At 41.0% G+C, this 23,212-nt stretch overlaps 2 protein-coding genes across 2 annotated transcripts; both read right to left on the bottom strand.

The window, feature by feature from the left end:
• Window positions 1-4,350: 4,350 nt before the first annotated feature.
• Window positions 4,351-10,622, bottom strand: fam89a (family with sequence similarity 89 member A). Its single transcript, XM_079643251.1, has 2 exons — window positions 10,229-10,622; window positions 4,351-6,767 (listed from the first exon to the last, which is right to left on the bottom strand). The coding sequence occupies exons 1-2, from the start codon at window positions 10,469-10,471 to the stop codon at window positions 6,489-6,491; spliced, it is 522 nt and encodes a 173-aa protein (XP_079499377.1). The 5' UTR covers window positions 10,472-10,622; the 3' UTR covers window positions 4,351-6,488.
• Window positions 10,623-18,030: 7,408 nt separating this feature from the next.
• Window positions 18,031-23,130, bottom strand: sprtn (SprT-like N-terminal domain). The gene is made up of 5 exons (XM_079645496.1): window positions 22,005-23,130; window positions 21,236-21,335; window positions 20,956-21,084; window positions 20,559-20,865; window positions 18,031-19,711 (listed from the first exon to the last, which is right to left on the bottom strand). The coding sequence occupies exons 1-5, from the start codon at window positions 22,334-22,336 to the stop codon at window positions 18,831-18,833; spliced, it is 1,749 nt and encodes a 582-aa protein (XP_079501622.1). The 5' UTR covers window positions 22,337-23,130; the 3' UTR covers window positions 18,031-18,830.
• Between the last annotated feature and the right edge of the window lie 82 nt (window positions 23,131-23,212).

Here is a 23,212-nt window from a genome sequence, read left to right as displayed (position 1 = left end):
CCAATCAGAGACATGTTCTGTATCTATCTGAGACCTGTAATATATTGATGAAAAACAGTATCATAGGGGACCTTTAATATATAATTACCAGTGTTCCTACTAACTGATTTATAGTTAATTGTTCATGTAGATGTTATTGTGATAGTCCTCACAGACTGACTCAAGGCTGTCTGTCCCTCCCTCCCTCCCTCCCCGTGGAGAGAGTGATGCGCACCTTGGATTTGCTCTCGGTCGAGATTATGTTAATCTGCTCTAATCTCCGGAGAGACGCTCAGATGGGCGGCCGAGCACAGAGAGAGAGAGAGAGAGAGAGAGAGAGAGAGAGAGAGAGAGAGAGAGAGAGAGAGAGAGAGAGAGAGAGAGAGAGAGAGAGAGAGAGAGAGAGAGAGAGAGAGAGAGACACAACATGGGCAGTTAAGATACAAAAAAATCACAATATTAATATCATTTTTTAAGTAAAAATGTAAAAGTCTTTATTATGCTTGCAAAAAGCCCTCCGCCATTTTACTTTGCATTAAGATATTGATGCATTCACAGCTAATTTGACCTATTGTTCTTCGTATAACCATTTCTCATATTGTATTCATGCACTTATGTCTTTTATCCTAATCTGTAAAGTAACCAGTAACTATAGCTGTCAGATAATTGAAGTGCAGTTAGTGAAAGGTAACATAATTACACTTTAAATACTGGGTTATTACAACAGGCTGTATAAACAACACTTAAACTGCATTTAAAAAGTCATCTGTTAGTAACTATTACAGATTTCCTTACACTTAAAGAGACACCCTCTCACTATTTGAGACCTTGAGATGTAAAAGGACACAGTTCACAGTATTAAAAAGCAGAGCAGAAATACCAAACCAGCGGAAAAACACATTCAGAGTTGAAAGTGTTGTGACCCATTTCTTCAGTCTCTCAGGGAGAATTGAAATGCATGAGTCTCGGAGTATGAAAATATAAACAGTGTTATCATCATCAGTAATTCATCTGAAGCTCTGCTGCTTCAAAGCCTCACATCCTGCTGCAGTAATGATCAATTAAAGCGGAACTGCTCCGGCGTGGCAGAACGTCGGGACCAAAATGCAGATCGGTGCATTTAAATGCAGGTCAGAGGGAGATGCATTCAGGGGAAAGAAAGAAGAAGTAGGGCAGCAGAGAGAGAGGAGGAAGACTGCAGTTTGATGTGAGAGAGCTCAGAGTTTTACTTGGGTTGATTTTGGGTGAAAAGAAGATGCTTCATATTTTTGTCTTACTGTTTTTTATGTATTTTAAAGGGGGCCTTTTTATTCTTTTTGAGTAGTTCCCTTTCCTGTAGTGTGTTGTATAGGTTTGTGCGCATGTACATCTGCAAAGGCTCAAATCTGGGTTTCCTCCAGAGGTTACTCTCCCCCCCTGTTTGAAAACGCCTCCATTTGACTAATTTTCTTACTTCTGTACCAGAGTGACATCACAATGTAACACTGTGCTTCTATTGGCTAGCCCTCCAACACATTGTATTGGACGCAAATGCGAATATTCGCTTCGCTCTAATCGCTCCTATCACTGAAGTTTCACCGCGGCTGCCAGCTGTGTTTACTCCCATCATTCAAACAAGACTACAACAAAATGAACATATTTTACCGTGATTAAATTGTAATACACGTTTCTAAATGATGCCAAAGTAACAACATACTGATTACTTATTACTGGTTAGTAAAAACCATGAATTAATGCTTAGACAAGTCTGCAGACAGACGGCAGGCGAAACAACTTTTAAAATGCGTGTTTTCTGAATGGAGTTTGGCTAAGCTAAAGTTGTATATGCTCCGACCGTCCACACTCACAACAACGGCCTACAGACATAAATAAACCAGCGACTGTATTCTCCATGACACAGACAGTCTGTGGTTTGTACTTGTTTAACTTTTGTCTAGTTTCTGAACAGATATGAGGATCTGTGAGCTCTGAGTGCTAACGGCTGATGTTGTCTGGCTGAACGTCAGTGACGGCAGGCTGAGATCCTCACCGCTGATTGGCTATCACGAGATTGCGTCACGCGAATATGTCCCTCGGCTCGAGTTGAACAAATTGAACTCGAGCACAATGTAATAGCTACAGCACATTATTAGTGGATTATAATCCAATGTTTTAGGATTTCAAGGCTTGTAATTGGCTTTGAAACTGGTGTTATATATGTAAACCTATAAGGCTCTCCTGTTTTTCTCTTGGCTGAATAGCGCGCTACAATTCAACTGATTAAACTCAGGTGTCAACAGAGGTCAGCTAAAAAAAAATAAGATTGAGTTTTGGTACATTTTTGGGCCTGTTATTCAAGATTTTTAATAATAAAGTTCCCCTCTAGAAGCTCATGAAAACCTCGAGTCTCTTTGATTGAGTTATTTTGTTGAGTGTGTCAAAATAATGTCCCTGGATGCTTACCACTAAAGCCAGGGTGTGACTGTGATTACTGTAATAACCCTCAATTAGTCAAAACACATGACACCTTTGTGGTTGCAATGCATTCTGCTCTATTGGCGCCACTTTAAGTAGAAACTCCCAAGATCTTTTTGGATATTACGAGAGACTTGTACCTAAACTTTTCACATTTTCATAATAGAATGTTGGTAACACATCACATTGTGTAACTTTACAATCGTGTTCAAAAGTTTAAGATTTTTCTGTGCATCAAATGTACATTTCTCATTAGGAAAACACAACTTTAGCCCCGAGATGACATCGCCACATCACATATCCAATAATCACATAAAGGGGGGTCATAAAAGCAGGATTGTTTTTTTGGACTGCCAATGGTACGATATTGGGTACAATTCGCTGGCGTTCAATTGAAAGCACATTTGTCTCGTGTGGATTTAGGTACAGTCGAGTCACTGAAGAAGCTGTTGTGTCCCGTCAAAAGTGTTGAGTCTAGTCATGTTTCAGTTTAGTCAATTGTTGTATTGTCTCCCACTTCCTGTTTTATTTTGACACTCACCTGTTATGTTCATTCCAGGTTCCTTGACTCCTTACCCTGGTGTGTTTCTCCCGCTCTCATCAGCACCAGCCCGATTGTTTTCACCTGTGCCTAGTTACCTCGTTTATATTCCCCAGTCTCCCCTTGTCTCGTCTCCATGCCAGTAGTCAGCGTACCAGCGACTAAGTATTATGACTCAAGCCTAATTTATGCTCCAGAAGTCTTTAGTAAGTTTTGTTCCTCACTATTTTCTTTTGTGCTTTTCTGAAACCGTCTTCACCTCGTCGTCAAGTAAATAAAGTACCTTTTTGCATACTATACCTTTGTCTCTCGGGTCGTGCATTTGAGTTCAGTTCCTTGTTGATTCCAAGTTCGTGACAGAAGCACCATGTGTCTGTGTAATAAAGACAGACTCAAAGGGGATCAGGTAGCTGTACTATTGGGGGAGATTAGCACACGCAAATAGAAAGAGGTGCGAATTAAAACCCCTTAAAATAAGTAAGTAGTACACCCTGTATTTCTTTTTGCAACTGGCATGACTGATTTTAGGGCCGATACAAGTTTTGGAAGCTAGAGCTGCTTTATGTAGAAGATTACATTTGATTTTGGCATGATACATATTGGAGGAAAGTGATATATTCTCTGTGCTGGTGTTGTATTTCTGGAAAACATCGACCAAGAGAGGAACAGAACTGCTTCAGCGACTCATATTTCAGAGGGAGGAAGCATCAGAAAACACACACGGCTCCAGCAGCTGCAACCTCGTCAATAAAAATGAAAAAGGAGCCTTTGACAGCAGAGCCTGAAAAAACCCAAAGTGAACCTCCAGATCTCTTGGCACACCTTTAAATCAGATCGTTGAGATGTCCTTAGATTTCTAGTCGGAGCACAACTTCACTTTTTTTCTCGATTTTGCAAAAGTTGAGATTCTAGATTTACACGTAGCAGCTTTAGGAACAAATAGCATGTCAAGCGGGTCACATGATACAGTTTATTTATTCTCGTCCCCGTGGTACACAGCAACCATCCGGTCTGAAGGTTTGCAAAGGCACTAATTGTGTAGACATCCAATAATAAATCATCAGGGGTCAAGTTGGTACAGAAAGACTTTCTAACTGCATCGATTACAAACGGGTAATTTGACTGGAAATATTAGTAGCATTCAGACACAGATTTATCACACAACGGGCAAACATTCAATCCAACTTATTAGATGAGAGAAAGCACCATCGTATTTGACTGAAGACCTTTGTTTGCATGTATTGTAATTGTTAGAAACTTGCATTATGGGTATTAACAGCAAAAGGTTTGGAAGCGGGCAAGACGTGGAGTTTCAGAGCAATATAAGAAAGTACAAGCTCAATTTTTCTGATAATAATGGTCTAACTGTTGAAGGATTTGAATATATTTTATGAGGGAAATGGGCTTTGCTTTCTTCCAGCACAGCAAAAGCATGTTTTAAATCTTTTTTTTTTTTTTTTAAATGATAAGTTGATCAGATAAGTAGCTTCATAATCACATAGATATGAGGGCGGTATGGTTGTTATTTAACTGTCTGCAAGAAAGCAAGTAAACACCTTTCCTAAAATGTTTAACTAATCCTTTAATATGACTGCTGTGATAACTACTGTAGGTCACTATGCACTCATGCGTGTGTACACTATCATTTAGATAGGATTTACACTCTAGCTGTGTAGACCGAGGTGAGAACTGAGACTTTCTCGTCAGTCAGCGATAAAGAAAGCCGTGGGAATAATGTCATTGTTTTTGTTTTTTTAAATATCAACGTCAATATTATCACCACAGTGAAATATGAAGTGTCACCGCTGGAGGACAGAGATGACATGTGTCTGATAACTGTTTGAATAAAATGTCATTCAAGAGCATTAACTATCAGCTTCTTTTTCTGAGCACTTTAACCCAAATACATTTCATTTTGAGTGCCGTTCCTTCTTTGGTTTGACACACACACACACACACACACACACACACACACACACACACACACACACACCAGAATCTTTTGCACATCCAAACATTGTTGCTTGTCGCTGGATAGATAGTGCGGGACAGAAACAGAGTCCAGAGTGTTTCAGTCAGAGACGGCAGTTGAATACACTTACAATCTTGTTAGTGAGCAGTATCGAAGCGTTGTTGAAACACTGAGAAAACCCCCTTCACATCCCTCCGACACGTCATAAACAATGTTCAGTTTATATAGGGATACAGAAGAGTTCTAATAAAAGTACCCTGTATTCAGCTGATACACACACAGCTTTGTGTCTACACCGTGTGCAACATTATGAGCATTCAGAGTCGAACAATCACTTTTAAGTTCGTACACTTCTCCGTCAGTCACAGTGATTAGTAACACAGACAATGTTAGCAAGTGTGAATGATGTGAGGAGTCTAAACATCTCAAAGCTGGTTATGTGGAAAGTCATTTCATCCAGTTCTTTTGAATCGATGCTGGCTAGCAGTTGCTACGTGGCTATGTTGTTGTTGATTACAACGTGAGCTTTCCTTTCATAGTACTTCCCATGAGTTTTGATGAGTTATGGTTACTTTTCCTTTCTCCCTTCCAGATCTAAGAGCAGTATACTTTGAGAACTTGTTCTTATCATAGGAATGAGAACTATTAAAAAAACAAAAACGCAAGTAAGATTACCCTTTAGTTTGTGTGCAGTATAATTAGACGATTTCCCATAGATTAAAACCATCTGGGCCTTTAACACCAACGACACATCAAAGTGGTCCGTAATGCGTCACGACAGCTTCAGTTGGGGGTCAGGTTGCAACCGTCTCCAGCATTTTGAACATTTCACATTTTCAGAGCGAATAACTGCTCCATCCTGAAAGGCTGAAAAGTGTCGCCCTCACCCCCTGAACCAAAACTCAGTCTGTTCCAATCATCTTTACACGGTGAGCAGGTATGAGGACTTTCTCCGCTTTTCACGCTGGACCCATTTTGTTCTGGAGTTGTGTAAATATTGACCTCGCCGCTTAAAGTAACGTTTGACCCAATCGTCTGCTTGGGTCCAGAATCCTTTGTGTTCCTTTATGAAGCCTCCGGTTCCTGGTAGTCCTTGTACCTGGGGTAGAGTTGCAGTACAAAACATCCGTAGAGAGAAACAGGAAGTATCTTGTCATTTATATTATATAATAAATAATACGACTTTGTTCATATATTTTGTAAATGTAAAAAAAGTTCTGCCAAAAAGGGGGGGGGGGGGGTGGGGGGGGGGGTCACTGGCTGGCAAAACCACTTGATACAGAAGCAGCTGTTTTTGTTTTTTTTAAAGAAGAAATCATATATATTGCCTAATTTTGAGTATGAGGAGTCTGGGTAATCTGAACTCTGAGTTTGAGGACGTGTCGGCAACTCTCAGCTCAGTGAAGATCAGAGAGGAGCTGGACTTAAGATGGAGTCTATTATGGTAACAAAAAAGCTGCTACCTCTTGCAAACCAGTTCCTTCCTCCTCAAGTCTTCCCCCCCCCCCCCCCCCAAACAGCATGTATCCATCCAGAAAGGCCTCAGATGTTGACGTGAAAAGAGTCCCAGCTGTCGTCTTTTGCGATGCCGCTCCCTTTCTTTCCCGTCCCGTCTCCCAGCTCTCCGTCCGGCTTCTCTCCGGTGGGCGTGGCTCCAGGCTCCGGGTAGTCCTCGTCGTCCTCGTCGAAGTATCCGTTCTCCATCATGCTGAGGCTAGAGGCGGCGCTCAGGTCCTGGCAGCTGCCCTTGTAGTCCTGGATGGACTCGTGCAGGGACCACAGCTGGCAGAGCAGGGACATGTCCTGCTGCCGGAGCCCCACCTGAGGGACGCATTCAGAGCATGGTTCATACTTAAAGAGGGCTTTTTGCAAATGTCATTATATTTTTGGTCTGTACTTTAAACTGACTTCTAGTAAGTGCACACTTTTGATTGTATGTCTAATGTTGGGGAATGTCCGGTTGTTTATGTGTAATGTGATAAATGTAAAAGATCATGTTAAAAAAATTAATAAATACACAAGGCCGTTTTTTCCTGGTTGTCAAACTTTGCTTTCTGGGGTTTTAGATAATCTGCGAATGGTTCTCTTAACTCTGCATACAGCCTGATACAACTAAAGCTACTAAGGAGGAGTATTGTCTATATTCTAAATAAAGTACCATTTATTTTCAAACACCAGCACAAACGCCAAATATATTTTGTTAGCCACAAAATGATTCAAATCCCCAGAGTTACAAAGCCGGAGCAAAAAATGATTAATTACAGTGTTCTCCTGGTTGTTAAAGGTCCCATGTCATGCTTTCTGGTTGTTACCCGTCCCCTTGTGTGTTATGAAGCTTTCTCTGCATGTAAACGGTCTGCAGAGTCACAAACCCTCAAAGTACACCCTGTAGCGAGTAAAACTCAAACACAGAAAAGACCTGTCTCTGCTGCCCCAGAATGCCTCGTTGGACATTTCTCTTTTTCCGTTGTTTACTTCTTGGGTATAGTGACGTAACGTAACATAACGGCTCCGCAGATTGTTCCAAATGAGCCAATCTTCGGAGCCGTTATGTTACGTCCGCGGAGCCGTTACGTTTGGACCAATCAGCGGACTTCCTCACACACTCACAAACTCGGCGGGACGTTGCGAGGCTCGCTGCTGCGAGGAGCGGGACACTGTGAGCTGGCTCACTGGTGTGGGGTCGGCGAGACATCGAGACACCGCAGAACTCAGCCTGGGCACACACACAAACTCCCAGCCAGGCTGCAGGTGTGTGTGTGTGTGGGGGGGGGGGACTGGTTTCGGGCTGGGTTTCGCTGTGTCTCGCAGACGGCCACTGGGCTCACAGGGAGGGGGGGGGGGGGGGGGGAGGAGCTCCAACAAGCCGTGTAGGACAGAGAGTGAATACACATACTATACAGAGATGCTGTATGAGAAACCAATGTGAGTTTGGAACATTGAACAATATAAATCTATTCTAGTAGACCTCAACAATGGAATTATGATCAGTAGAAATGGCCATGACATGGGACCTTTAAAGAGGCCGGATTGTGCTTTTTAGGGGTTTACTTTTGTTTCAGATAATCTGCGAGTGGTTCTCTAAACTCTGCAAACAGCCTGAGACAACTAAAGCTACTAAGGATTATTTAATACCCTTTATTTTCAAACACCCAAATGATTCAAATCCTCAGACTTAGAAAGCCGGAGCTAATGAACCATGACTTTTACTGTGACTTTATTTCAAAAAGCAATACATCGGAGTAATCTTTTCAGCTAAGCAGACAATTGATGTCCAAATGATATTAACAAACTAGCCGATTCATTGATAATTTGATCAAGAGACAAATGATAGCTAAACGGTTTAATAATCAATTAATTAGTACGGTTTTTGTACAAAGAAAATTCCAAATGTTCACTGGTTGCAGCTTTTAAAATCTTGCCTTTATATTTATTTGTAAACTGAATATATTTGGGATGTTTGTCAGACAAAACAACACATGGTGGTCATGTTTTAAAAAAAGCATTCATCTAAAGTGAAATCAACCAATAGGAGAGGAGATGAATCTTTCCTACCTGACATTACCAATTCACAGAATAAAGAAATGATACATCGACTGGCAGAGTTCAAAAGTGCATTTCTCACAGAGTGAACTGCGGGTCGCTGCATTGCATCCACACACACACACATCACTGTCAGTTCAAACAGCTGAAGCCCCAAGCTCCATAAAGTGGGGAGCGGCTCACAGATTCTGACCAATAGGACATCGACAACGTATTAAACGGTGTCAACTACGACCTCGTAGTTACACATTAACAGAGCAATACCCTTTGATCAGGGAGCAGGGGAAGCAAAGCAGGGGTTTAGTGAAACCTGTAACCGTAATCCAAATGCCACAGAGGTAGAGTTTCATACAGTTTGACTCTAAATGACTGGCTGTGAGGAATGCTTTTGTTATGGATTCACTAAGAGCCGTGGAGGAGTCTACCTTGATACTGAAACTCTGTTATTAAATCCCTGCGGCTGGCAACGGGGAGTAAGAGTGTGTGTCACTCTGTTTACACCCCAATTACTGTGGCCTTATAATGTCTTAGTATTCACTACAGGTCAGGGTTACATGCTAGCTCATGAAAACAGTTTTATAATGATACTAAAAGGTATTAAATTGAGCTTAGACTATAAATCAGCATGAGCGTAATTACTTAAATTTGACTTAATGACTGCAGACCTTATCCTGATCCTGGTTTCTCTTGTATTCTTACTGCTAGAGTTTGAAAAGACTTCATGTAGCATGTACACTCTGTGAATCAATGGGGTCTTTTCATAACCTCGGTAAACATACATTTCACTAAACAAAGTTGTTATTGTGCAATATTTGGGGCTAGTTAGGGTCCAATGATGACTTTCTATCACTAAAATGTAAGTGGGCTGCAGGAAAGAAAGTGAAATCCATACCTGAAGATGATATTAATTATATGCATGGTCATTTATATGTATGCCGAATGTGACAGGAGACTCTTACAACTTGTACAAAGTCGTAAACTGTTTGTTAAGAGGTGTGTAAATATGCAAATCCAGGCAACATCCAAATCTATCTATCATTCAAATGTAAGATGAAAATGCAGGAAAGAAGCTAAAGCCATACCTGAAGATGATATTTAATTCAGGCAATGGTAAATGGTATGTATGCCGACATTTAAAAGGAGACTATTATAATTTGTAAAAAGCCTTAAACCGTGTGTTAAAATGTGTGTAAGTATGCCAGACATCATCCACATACCAGATTTCTTTAAAGGCTTTGAAGCAGACACATGTTCATACAAGATGATATTTTAATCCATGTATTTTAGTGCATGTTAAATGGTATGCATGCCAAATTTAACAGGAGACTCTTATCATGTTTAAAAAGCCTTGAACTGTGTGGTAGAGGTGTGTAAATATATGCACAAAGCCAGGCAACATCTAAATATATCTATCACTAAAATGTAAGTGGACTGCAGGGAGAAAAGCGAAATGCATACCTAGAGAGTGGAGAGACGATATTTAATTCACGCAATGCTAAATAGTATGTATGCCGAATTAACTAAGAGCCTTTTATCGTTTGTAAGAAGCCTTAAACTGTGGGTTAAGAGGTGTGTAAATATGCACAGAGCCAGGCTACATCCAAATGCCAGAGTTTCTTGAGGGGATTTGGCTGGCTCTGAATGTAGAGCGCAGAGGGATTAAAACATGTCGACAGACCAACCAACGGACAGGGACAAACTGACCACTTTCTTCTCGTTAAACACAACTAAAATGTTACCATTTCTTTCCGCAGGAGAGCCAGAGCAGCGTCCAGGTTGGCCGGCTTGTGTGAAAGCAGGTTGTCGTTTCTTCCCCGACTCAGGTCGTCCTGGATCATGGTCTTCTTCACGTACATCCTCTCCATGTCTCTCCAGGAGCCGCCGCTGGAGTTCAGCAAGCCGCTCAGGCTCTTCGGCAGCGGGGGAAGACCCTCGATACAGGCCATGCCCCCCAACGAACCGTTCGTAGACTTACCATTCATCGTCCTGTGAGTTACTGGCCGAAAGTTGCTGGGATTTAACACTAACGGTGACTGTTTGTTGGGGTAGAATCCTGTAAATGTTGTGAATAAACCGCCGTCTCTTCCACACCAAACAGACTGAGCAACAGCCGTGGTTTTCTCTGCTTAGGGCGGCCGGTGACGACACGTCAAAGTACCCGGATTGAAGTAATTTCATTTCCGGTTTGACCATCAAAATAAAGGGGATTCTTTTTTTGTACTAAAATAAATATACAAGATGTAGGTTCTGAAATCATTGTTTTTCATTCAACAACTGCAAGTTAGACCATCTATTACTGTAAGAAGAATATGTATGTAACTCTGTGAAATATATACGATTGAATTGTATCAATAAAGTACTTATCTATCCATCTATCTATCTATCTATCTATCTATCTATCTATCTATCTATCTATCTATCTATCTATATATCTATCTATCTATCTATATCTATCTATCTATCTATATCTATCTATCTATTTATTTATCTATCTATCTAATGATCTAATGTAATCTACAACACTGTATTCTGCATGTTACACCTTTTTATTTTATAAATAGTGCTGCTACTACTTATTTAACTGAATGTGTACTTCTGTACATTTTAATGTATTTATTGTGCATGTCTTTCATTTATTGTTGTATTGTTTTCATCTCTATCTATACTTAGCTCTCACAATGTAAATGTCCCCTCTGTGGGACGAATAAAGGAATTCAGATTCTGATTCAAACGTACATTTTAATGTTGAATCAGGTTTAGGAAGACAGAAACGTCACTAACACTCAGAGCTAGCCTGTACTGGAGAGCATGTGTTTGAAGAAGCTGGATATAAAAAGGAACTCACCTTGTGGTATAACCGGCAAGAGAGAAGAGCCTTTGAGCTCCAGACTGTTTCAGAAATAATCCTTGATAATCCATGATATGGCGTTTCATCACGGCACGGCAGTATTTAGTTTAGACCAGTTGTTCTCAAATGGGGGTACGCGGACCCCTAGGGGTACGTTGGAGTACTGCAGGGGGTACGTGAGATTTATTTTATGTAATGAAAAAACAACATAAGTAATGCATTTTAAAAAACTACTAATAGTAGATTAACTACTTTATTCAAAAGTTTACAGCAATTCTGGATAATAAAATGGGAAAAATAAACGGGGTGCTCTCTTTTCCTCTCTCTCTCCTGACAGCCCGTCAGTCTCGTGCAGCTCGCTGAACCTGTACTGTGACCCGACAGTGAAGAATACAGATATTTATAACTAGTTTAGCTTGTTCCAGAGTAGATAAACTAGCTAAGTGTGTTAGGTCTATCTCTTAGTGTATTTTGCTCCGCTCACCAGTCCGTTACAGCGGGGGAGCTGTGACACGGCAGACCTGCCTGTTCTCCATTATGATCTGATCTCTCTCTCGCGTCCGGTTATACTTCACTCGCGTTTATGTCCAAATCTATCAGATCTAGCTAGTTCTAGTTAATGATATGACTGCTTGCTTATCAAAGGACCTAAACAATAAGCGTTGCTTGGCAACGGCGTGTGGCCGCAAAGTATAGCGCAGCATGTTTATATATAAGGGGTCAAAATCCAATAAAATGTTTTAATAAATCAGACACCGATGGTGCAGCGCCCTATTGTACCTCTTTATATAGGCTTTTTTCCATAGAATTTCTTTTTGCGCTGACCAGGGGGTACTTGGCTGAATTTTTTTTCACCAGGGGTACATTATTGAAAAAAGTTTGAGAACCACTGGTTTAGACAGTATCTGCCGGGTCCCGCGAGAACTCAGCCCCCTCCTTTTTATTTTGTAATCCTTTTTTTTTTTACAGCTTTATTCCCCAAATCAGCACTTTTGAAACAGGAAGTGAAATAGAGGGATATGAGGCATGGCTAGAATGGGTGATCTGTTTGGTATTTGGAGCAAAACACTTCATAGACATGTTTTTTATATATTTTTATATATCTGAGACCTATGCTGATAGGTGACCTTTACTATGACTTTGTGGCCGACACATCTGGCTGCTGACGTTTTGATGGACTGGTTTTGTTAATGACAAATATTGATTTTTTTTTTTCAGTATGGGCATTTTTATAAATGTTTTTTTACTAAGGAATGTAGGTGTAGGTTCTGTAAGCATGTTTTCCTTTTCACAATCACAACCCTACATTTTTCCCGTTGAGTCAGGTGATGGTAAACCATTCGACCATGATAGTATAATGGCGACTATAATTAGATTTATTCCACATCATTTATTCAACTGGAGAGCTGGTCCCTCTGGAGGCATTTGAAGGGTTTTAAATGACTTGGAGGCAGACACATCTGGCTGTTGATGTTTTGATTAATTGGTTATTTTAATGAGGAATTTTGGTTAAGATATTAGATATGTGTTCATTGTTTTATATTCTTGAATATCTTATCTTGTCTTTATATTAAATCAGAAGACTCTTGAATATATATTAGTATATTCGTACACAACTACAAAGCAGCAAAATATCAAAGTCATTGACCAGTTAAATTATGTATTCAAGTATTTGGAGACATGTATGAAAAGTGGACATGTACTGGGGGTCTCTTTGTGGTGTTCGCATTCTCACAGAATAATTGTGACTACTCTGTTCCAAAAAGAAAATGTAATTTAAAAAATTGACATTTATTTTGAAATCCAACTTCCGGTCATCTCATGGTTGGATATTACCTTGATGGTGCTGATTGTGGCTGAGAAGTCAAATCCGCTTCCTGTCCATTTAACACTGTGGCTGCTGGGCGTCTGCCTAGGCAGGAAAACTGAGTCTTTTTGATGTGTTTAAGTTTTTTAATTAATATTCAAAATGATTTGAACACCAGTAAAGATATTTTGACCAAAACATAACAAATTCAAAATATATTCTTTACTGCGTTAGTGAAGAAACGAGGTAAGATATTTGACAAACATTTATGATAAGAAATAAGAAGCATACATTCAACCTTGAATATACAGTATAGCCAACGACATTTAGCTATAACATCAATACAGATTAATTCATATACACTTTCTATTTGGATACATTAATAACTATTGGAGAAACGTATACACAAGTCTTAATACAAATGACTACAAAAAAGAGAAACAAGATGATTGAATAAGCTAACGGATGTGATCTGTAAGTATGAATCTTTCTATGATGTTCGTGCTCCAATAGTGAAACATTGAACACTCAATACTTATTTAAAATGTAACCGTAGGCCTTTCTATCAGCTTAATGTCGGAATGTAGTGTTCATTGGAGTGCCTGCAATAAACCTAATTGATAGATTTCCCCCAGCTGAGTGCAATCATAGAGTATGAGGTCACGATGGGGGTATGTGTGTGTGTGTGTGTGTGTGTGTGTGTGTGTGTGTGTGTGTGTGTGTGTGTGTGTGTGTGTGTGTGTGTGTGTGTGTGTGTGTGTGTGTGTGTGTGTGTGTGTGTGTGTGTGTGTGTGGGGACAATAGTTTTAGAGTATAAAGGACAGATGGTTGGCTTCACTTCCCGCACCCCCAGCCTGCAGCTCCGTAACAAAATTATAACAACAATAACCTTGAAATCAACACACAAAAGCATCACACACGCTCCCCGGCAAAAGAGGAGCATGTGATGTACCACACACACACACACACACACACACACACACACACACACACACACACACACACACACACACACACACACACACACACACACACACACACACACAGGCAGATGGATAATGCCTGGTATTTGTAATCCACTCATATTAATTGAATCGGACTCCTACAGACAGCATCATGTGCTTCTTCTTATGAGCACCCTACACCAGAGCCAAGCTTAACAAATCTACACTTATTGCTACAAAAAACAATGATTTGATTTTTACTTTCATAAGCTATTAGACTAAAAGGTGCTGCTGTCAGACCTTATGATTTATTTGCCCTATTGGGAGTGGGTGAATAGGTCTTAATCTCTGAACGTGTAAAAAAGTTTGCATTGACTGACAAAAAGTATTAAAGGGTCAGAAATATAACTCAAATAAATCATATTAACAATTGAAGAGTTAAAATAGAGTTACATTTGGAATATTAAAATGTATCCTTTTCCTTAAACCCTTAATTAGTTTAAAAAGCCAACAAGCTACTATTTGGAAGCAAATGCTTAGACCACTAGTGTGTTCAAATCAAACAAAGTTGGTTCAAATGTGTATTTTAATCCACTTTGTACCTCATTGATTTACAGTGTTGTCATACACATAATACAACTCTGTTTCCTGACTAATATTCCTGTTTTGAGATGGATAACCAACAATGTGACTTCCTAACTGTTAATTCCATGCTATCAATACAGTGTCAAATACTACATTTGCCGTGGAAAAGCATCTGTACAGTACAGCCTAATCCTGCTCTCAGAAACAATCAGTCATGCGCCGACCGTCCTCAGCTGCAGACCGATCAGGGACAATCTGTTGTGTGAGGCTTTTATGAGCAGAAGGACTCCTCTTTAAGCTTTCACCACCACCACCACCACCATCATCACCACCATCATCACTGCCTTCAGAGATCAAAGGATTAAGCGTATGATGCCCCCCCCCCCCCCCCGGGTGTCATGTAACCGCAGCAGGCTCGTGTTAATCTGCCTTGCTAAAAAGCATCGCTAAGCGTATGGTGGCTAATAATGCTCTGAAGATATCCGCTTATGTCGCTGCTGGAAAGCGATATGTGTTGCTAAAGACCAAGGAGATGACACTAAGTACTCATGCACTGTACATAGGCAGAACATGAACGTCTTTTGAATGTCTTTTTCTGCCTTAAATGTGACTTTATTCTCCTTTCCCCATGTCTTGGGCATTATTATTGTTTGAAGCCCTAGAGTGCAAATACTATGAATTGTCTTTCCCCTAAAGATATTCTCCCACCATGCATAGAATATTAGCTTGGACATTTTCCATAATGAATAAGTGATTTGAGGTTTCATGGATGAAACACAGACATCCATTGAACATGGCAGGATATCACAAAGCCATCACTCAGCCTTATGGTGCACGTTGTTAGTGTCTAGTATAGGAAAAGGCATTAATATTCTGAAAAAGGATTTACAGTGACAATTCAGGTTAAACATACAAAATGATTAGTTCTAATTTGTGTACCATCAATCACCGTAAATGTACATAATGAACAACCATTTGAACTAATGTTATTATTATATTTTCTTATATAAATATCATTATTTTGCCTTAATGTATACAATCATAATGTGTTCTACTTGTCTTTGCATTTAAACTTTTTTTTTTCTATTTTCCTATAATGGGACGAGACAGAAGTCTTCACTAAGCAGAGTAAAATTATGGTACCCCGTTAGTCACGTAGACATGTTTATGTGTGTGTCTGTTTGTGTGCGTGCAACATCTGATTCGTCCTTAAATCATTCAAATTTGATCATCTCTGTCTAAAATTGTAGTTTTATGACCGGATTTCACCCGGACCTCAATTTATATTTTAAAAAACAAACGCAATATCATTTGTTAAGAAAACATTTTTCTTCTACCACCATCCCATCTCACTGCTGGAACAACTCTGCATTGAACTTGGAGCTGATGCATCATTGTCTGAGAAACACAATGGGGTCTGAAGGGAAGGAGTGTGTGTGTGTGTGTGTGTGTGTGTGTGTGTGTGTGTGTGTGTGTGTGTGTGTGTGTGTGTGTGTGTGTGTGTGTGTGTGTGTGTGTGTGTGTGTGTGTGTGTGTGTGTGTGTGTGTGTGTGTGTGTGTGTGTGTGTGTGTGTGTGTGTGTGTGTGTGTGTGTGTGTGTGTGTGTGTGTGTGTGTGTGTGTGTGTGTGTGTGTGTGTGTGTGTAGGAGGTCAGCTTCCTAGTGTGTGAGTGTACAGCCGGTCAGGGGAGAGGAGTGTCAGAACAGCTACTGTCCCTGCTTCCTCTGGAGGGGTGATGTCAGGGTGACGTATAACTGTACTGACAATGGGTTATACGGCATTGTTTCAAAGTATAAAATCACATATGGAAGTGTGGTCAACAATAAATATGTGGAGGGTAAAACATCCTCTTCCTGCTGTTTAAAAAGGAAACAATGAGACATTTCTCACTGAGGGGATGCGTGCACTCCCACTCCTCAACTTCCAGGTGTATTCAAAAAAAATTGAAGCTGATCTCTGTTATTTCCTGTTTCTGAAAAATATATGATCTCACGACCCCTCACTCACGTTGTTAATTGCCGATAGGGCTTTAATAGGATTGGTTGTGCTTTCAAGTTATCCTTGTAAGCCATTACTTCCAAGTGCATAAATCAGGATCATGGTCTTTCATTCAGATAAAACTACAGGTTGGAAATAACAAAACAAAACCTGTTCTTCTTTTCTTTAAACATCACATTGTATACCTCAAACATCAGAGAACCTCCATGCTTTCTGTCCCAGATCTATTCTCCCCTCAAGTGATGCACGTGCAGAGAGAGGATGATCAGCGGTGTGTGTAGCAGCAGCAGCATCAGTCTGTGGTGCTTGAATGAGATGTGTGTTAGCTCTCGTGCTCTGTCACCCTCCTGGCTTCTCTCCATTCTGCAGGGACAGGAGGGCGTAGTCCTGACCAGCAGCTGGCCTCCCGCTGTCTGACCTCTGACCTCCTCCCCCATTTCTGCTCACCCACCAGCTCCGTTACACCCACTATATGTCCTTCTCTTCTCCTGTCTCAAGTCCGACTCCTCATTCTATGTGTGTGTGTTTTAGCTAAGGGGTTCTTAGATTAAACACAGACACAGCAGTGAGCCCCGTTACTCTATATGAATCACATTGAGTTGCAGGGGTAACTACAGTAACGTGTAGGGCGGCCTAAACGTTTGAACTAAACCTTTTTTATGGTTCATACAATACTAGTTATTAAAAATAAAATATATAGACACTTGTTTCCTGCTACAGATGTGTTTCGTGCAGTGATTTAGCACAGGTTAGCTAGCACACGCTATTGAGTGCCACAGTGACGCGTCCTAAAACCCGGAATTAAGTTAGCATTTTACCACTTCCGGTTCCTTCGACAAAAACCAATGCAATTTCTCCGTAGGATTTTGGAAAATAGCTCGAGAAAAGGTCTGTGGTTGAGACCGGTTGAAACACATTGAAGAGACAGATCACGTTTTGGTTTTTGTCGAAGGAACTGGAAGGAGTTTACTTGCGGGTTTTAGGACGCGTCACTGTGGCACTCTATTGCATGATTAGAGGGTGATTTCTCCCGTGTTCAGTAAGCAGTAAATGTGTTCTTCTGGAGTCAGACTTAATAGTTGCTAATATGCTAGATACTCGATAATATAATGCATATTTTTAGACATAATTAAATAAGAAGGTCTGAAATATATATATATCTTAATGGTTTGGTGCAGTCAGTGTTTTTTGTGTAGCACTGAAAAACAGATGGTTGTAGCTGCCTGAGGTTTCATTAATACTGGATTCAGAACTGATGGTGCAAATGTATCAAGTTTTTTTTGTTATTTATTCATTAAAGTTTGTGTTTTTTTATCGATGTGATGATAAAATGTTAGATACTGGGACACGCTCCAAACAAAAAACAAGGTTAAATAGGTTTTATTTGGCAACAAAATCTCAACATATTCAAAACTTTCCTCCAACGTATAAAAGTGGAACAAATATATATAAAATGATCTTAAAGTAGGAGTAAAATGTACATTTCAAACTTAAAACATTAAAACACAAACATGTCAATAAAACATCCTCGGTGTATCTACAGTGGATCTGTGTAATCAAGAACACTGAATCACAGTCACAGATACCGTGCACTGCCTGACCCCTGCAGCGTAAATGCAAAGAGGTGCAGAAATAAATAGCCAGTCTGAAAGCTGACTCCAGATCAGCAGAGGTCAGGCGGTGTGAAGGGCAGCACCAGCATATTTTAGGTGGAGGATCCATATATCACACACACACACACACACACACACACACACACACACACACACACACACACACACACACACACACACACACACACACACACACACACACACACACACACACACACACACACACACACACACACACACACACACACACACACACACACACACACACACACACACCATAATTAACTCAAGTAAAATTCCTTACGTTATCCGTTATACCCTGCTGTAGGCATTCAGTGTCAGACGGCACTTGTGATCATGACAGCGAGGTAATACTGAAAACCACATAAAAACCATTATTTTCAAATAAAACGGAAAGTATTTAGACTTTGTTGAGAAGATTTGGAACTGAAAACTCAACACAGCAAACTCCCTGAAACTCCTCCTAACATTTGAAACATTATTGCAACGTCCCTTTCACCTTCTCAACGTGCCCCTCCTTACTCCTCAGGCGAGGCAGGAATCAAGATGCTGGTTGATGGCTGACTCCGGCATCTGCGTTTGGCACACGGGACAGCTGACCGTCAGCACGGAGGAGGAGGGGGTCAAAGTGAGCATCCCAGGGAGCGAGGAAGTAGAGGAGGATGCAGAAGAGGTGGCAGTGGCAGTTCTCTGCTGCATTGCGGGTGCTTGTGTCTTCCCCAGCTCCCTCGGCGCCGCTGAATCGCTGCCTAATGCCTTCTGGAAAAAGTCATAGATGCTGGGGGAGTTCCCGCGCTCGTCCCACGGCCTCTTCCTCGATGCCGGAGCAGAACCGGAAGCTCCTGATTTACCGTCACTGTTAGTTTGACTGAAATACTTGGACTGTGATGGTTTACCAGGGCTGCCTTTGGTTCCTGTTGACACCACAGAACGGCTGGGTTCACTCGGACTAGCCGTAGATGTGAGGTTGTTATGTAGCTGTTTAGGAATGACGCCAGACGCAGAGAAAGCAGCATTGGGAGGATCTCTTTTTGTTTCTGGGTTAGAGGGTTGACCCGCTGACCTCCCGAGGCTCGTGCTGGTAAAGAGGCCTTCTATGGACCTCTGCGTGCTTTTATCTGCGTCTTGGCTACGGTTGCTGCCGCCGTGGGGTCTGTAGATTCTCACTGGAGAGCCGTTGATGTTGACAAAAGCTCTGGTGTTGCCGACAGACTTCTTCTTAAGTGGTTTCTGCACCACGGAGGAAGCTGGTCTGATGGAGGGGACAAGACTTTTAGCCGGAGAGGATGGCGGGAAGAGCTTCTTTGGAGGGGGAGGCACCGCTGGGGAGGGTTGGGGATTCCCTCCGAGCTGGAAGCCTTTGCCACTGAATGGGATGAGGTTCCTTATGTCCTGTGATACGGAAACTGAGGGGAAATAAGTTTATATTTGAGACTTTCTGTGATGTCAGACCAAATCGATTATAAGATTACGCTTTTAAATGATTATCTAAGAGCTGTTGCTAACCTTGAGCCTTGTTGTGGACTTTCATCCTTTTGAGTCATCTGAGTCATTGTACGTATGAACAAAGTAAACAAATGCTCGCTAGGCTAGCATAAGCTACAAAGAACATACACTGATATACACTCTAAAAATCATTGTGTACCTCATTTAGGGATATATAGTGACTTAACCGTGATTTACTTAAAATGTATGACCAGGGTATATGCAGGAATCCTGAAGTCACATGTAAGACCTTTTTTAAGACCCTTTCCATACATTTTAAGACCTCATGGCCACTTGGAGTTCTAACCGGTTACCTTGGCGACACACTTTACCTCACATTGACTATATACAGTATTGATTGTCCTTCCTCCTTATCTTCCAACCATTTGGACGCAGACTTGCATTTCCCCATAACGATGTTGTTTAACAACCGGCGTAAACTGACCTTCGCGCGCTATCAAGCAGTGAGCGTGCAATGTCCTGTTCAGATGACGTCAAACCCAACGGGATGCCATAAATAAACTACACAGAATCACACTACACACCTACGCAATGATTACATTCAGGCACACTGTAGAATACAACCTCTTTGGACCATTTATATACTTATTGAAAACAAGCTACAAAATGTAATACCTTGGAAAATGCTGTTTAATACTTTTTAATAGCCTTCATTTTCACTAAATTGATTTATCAACTTGTAATACTTTTTAAGACCCCGCGGACCCCCTGATGAAGGACTAGTTAACACAGCAACGCCTTCCTCACCTGTAGTTGTGCTCGGAGGCTTTTCATTTCCAGAGGTCTTCCTCTCTGAGGCCTTCTCGTCTGTTTTATCCTCCTTCTTGTCGTCCTTCTTGCCTTTTTTGCCGTATCCTTCTGGCTCTTTGACCTTGGTGTAGGTCCCTCCACACGTCCTCCTGTGGTCTTCCCACCACGGATCCTGAGGAGAAGGAGCCCGGTTCATGGCCCTCTTTACGAAACCAAGGTAGGGCTTGCGGTTCTGACAGGGCCCGTTGCATTTCCACCAGTGCTGCCGGTACACTTCCACCTCATCGTGGAAACTGTGGTAGACCTGAGAATAGGACATGGGTTTATTTATTATTCTTTAATCTAAGCCAAAACAGACTTAATACATAAAATGTGTAATAGAAGATCCACTTACAGAAATGTGTGTCCCGGTGGCATCGTTGATCCGGTTCATGTGTTTGCAGAACTCAGGGCCGTGACCGTCTCTGTCTCGGTTTTTCTGGGTCACAAACAGCAGCGCGTGGATCATCTCATGAAGGAGAGTCTGTGGAAACAAAAAGAAGACCAGTATTAACCAGTGTGAATAAATACTAAATTGTGTCTAATCTTTCCAGTGTTGTGTTCTTGTTGTTATACAATATGTCATAAGCCAAACACTTCTGAAAAAGCAAGATCAGTGTAACTATCCACCTCACCTGCACCAGGTCTTTTCTCGGTCTGAGCTTCAGCAGAGGCACACTCAGTCGGATTGAACACAGACCCCCTCGGCCCTCATAAGAACAAACACCAGCACACCTGAACAAAAGCATAAACACAGAAGGAAACATTAGAGACAGACGGCCCTTTCATGAACGCTATTAGCACCAGCAGCACTGGTGGTTCAAACCAGAGGCGGAAGATGTATTCAGGTCCTTTATTTTGGTAAAAGTAACAATACCACACTGGGAAAATAATCCACTATGAGTAAAAGTCCTGCATTTGAAACCCAAATTAAGAAAAGTATGTAAGTATTGTACATCAAAAGCAGTAGAATGGTCCCTTTAAGAGTTTTGCTATGATTTATGATGTTTTTAGATCAATATTATTGCTGAATTTATGTTAATTATGTGAAATGTTAATGCTGTAGACAGAAAGGGTATACAAAAGTGAACTGAAAACGAACTAAAACTGCTGTGTGTGGAATAAAAAGTACTATATTTGCCTCAGAGGTGTAGTGGAGTATGAGTATATGGTAATATATAAGTACCTTAAATGTGACCTTAAATACATGCATCTAGGGTCATTAGACCACTGCTTTAAACAGTGACATAACCTTATCATCTCTCCAATGGTCACACCAACACCCAACAAATGATCTAAGCATATTCTTTTTTCATTGGTGGCATTTTCTGCACCCTTATTGCACACGTCAGCATGGTTTTGGTTTCTGGCAACACAATTATAACACAGTATAATGTGACTCACAGTGTCATCCTTGGGCTCCACTTCACCTCCACACCGCTAAGTTTCCCCCAGAAGAAAGTGTCATTGAATTCCAGAAACATGGCTCTGACATCGGGGCTGGGGTCCAGCGTCTCCCAGGAGGAGTCCACGATGGACAGCGGCCTGTCGGGCTGCACTTTCGGCTTCCAGTAGGGAACAACATCGCCTCCAGAATCAGATACCTCCACTTTCCGCTTCTTACTGCTCTGTCCGAAGCCTTCATCATCACAGGCACTGGATGAATATGGTGGTGTCTCGTATTCATTGTCAAACTGCTCCTGGAGCCGAAGAGCTAGCATAAAATCTTCATCCATTACAAAAACAATACATAAAAGATTATGCAAAATGAGGTAGCTAGCCACTTAGCTTTGGTTGTTCGGGCTAACTAGTTAACGTAGTTTGTAAAAGGCTCTCAAATAGCAAGTGACAAAATTACCGGAGCCAGAAAACAGTCTGACAGATATAAGACCTGTACAAAACATTATATTTGTGTCATAATTTCATTAAAAACACGCAAATCATGTTGGACGAAAGTTTTCCTGCTAACTCTCAGTCCGAAGCTAGCGCCAGCGGTTTTTTGCATGAAGTCTTCTTCTTCTTCTTCTCTTGCTTTTGGCGGATTGCAAAAAACTTAAAAGGTGCATACCGCCACCTACTGTACATGAGTATGAATCATCACATCATTCCAACTCTTTAACCTATGTTCTAATCAAAATAAAATAACAAATAAATCAATAAAACCATTAAATAAATAAAACAAAAAACAAATCTATGTTCTTTCCTGACCTAATGTTAAATTATTTTTCCTACCCCAGTTTCACTCAAGAATTTAAACAGTGCCTTTCTGGTAGCTTTTACTCCCTCTCCTTTTGTTCCCAAAACACCAACCACACTCCACTCCCTCTCTGCCTCTAAGACTTTAGCCTTTAATTGTTCTCTTTCCGCTTTATAGATGTCACAATGTAACAATATATGTTCGACATCTTCTTTTACTACACAGTTCCCACACTTGTTACTGTCACTTTTCCCCATGATATACAGCGTACTATTCAAAGCCGTGTGATTTATTCTGAGTCTGGCCTTCATGATTTCCTCCCTTCTGTTTCTTTCTTTATGAATATTAATTGTAATTGTATTTTGTACTTTGTGATAGTCCTTGCCTTTCTGGTCTTTCTCCCACCTTTTCTGCC

Source organism: Notothenia rossii, assembly GCF_949606895.1.
Source record: "Notothenia rossii genome assembly, chromosome: 8".
Taxonomy (NCBI): Eukaryota; Metazoa; Chordata; class Actinopteri; order Perciformes; family Nototheniidae; genus Notothenia; species Notothenia rossii.
This window is presented reverse-complemented; position numbering and strand designations above follow the sequence as displayed.

Bases quoted from the DNA above. Each gene is read 5' to 3' on its own strand.
- fam89a (XM_079643251.1), bottom strand. From the start codon at position 10,471: ATGAATGGTAAGTCTACGAACGGTTCGTTGGGGGGCATGGCCTGTATC. The intron at 6,768-10,228 runs GTAACATTTTAG...TGCGTCCCTCAG, and splicing joins CTCTCCTGCGGAAAGAAATG to GTGGGGCTCCGGCAGCAGGA.
- sprtn (XM_079645496.1), bottom strand. From the start codon at position 22,336: ATGGATGAAGATTTTATGCTAGCTCTTCGGCTCCAGGAGCAGTTTGAC. The intron at 21,336-22,004 runs GTGAGTCACATT...GCTTTTGTTCAG, and splicing joins TGGAGCCCAAGGATGACACT to GTGTGCTGGTGTTTGTTCTT. The intron at 20,866-20,955 runs GTAAGTGGATCT...TCCTATTCTCAG, and splicing joins CCACCGGGACACACATTTCT to GTCTACCACAGTTTCCACGA.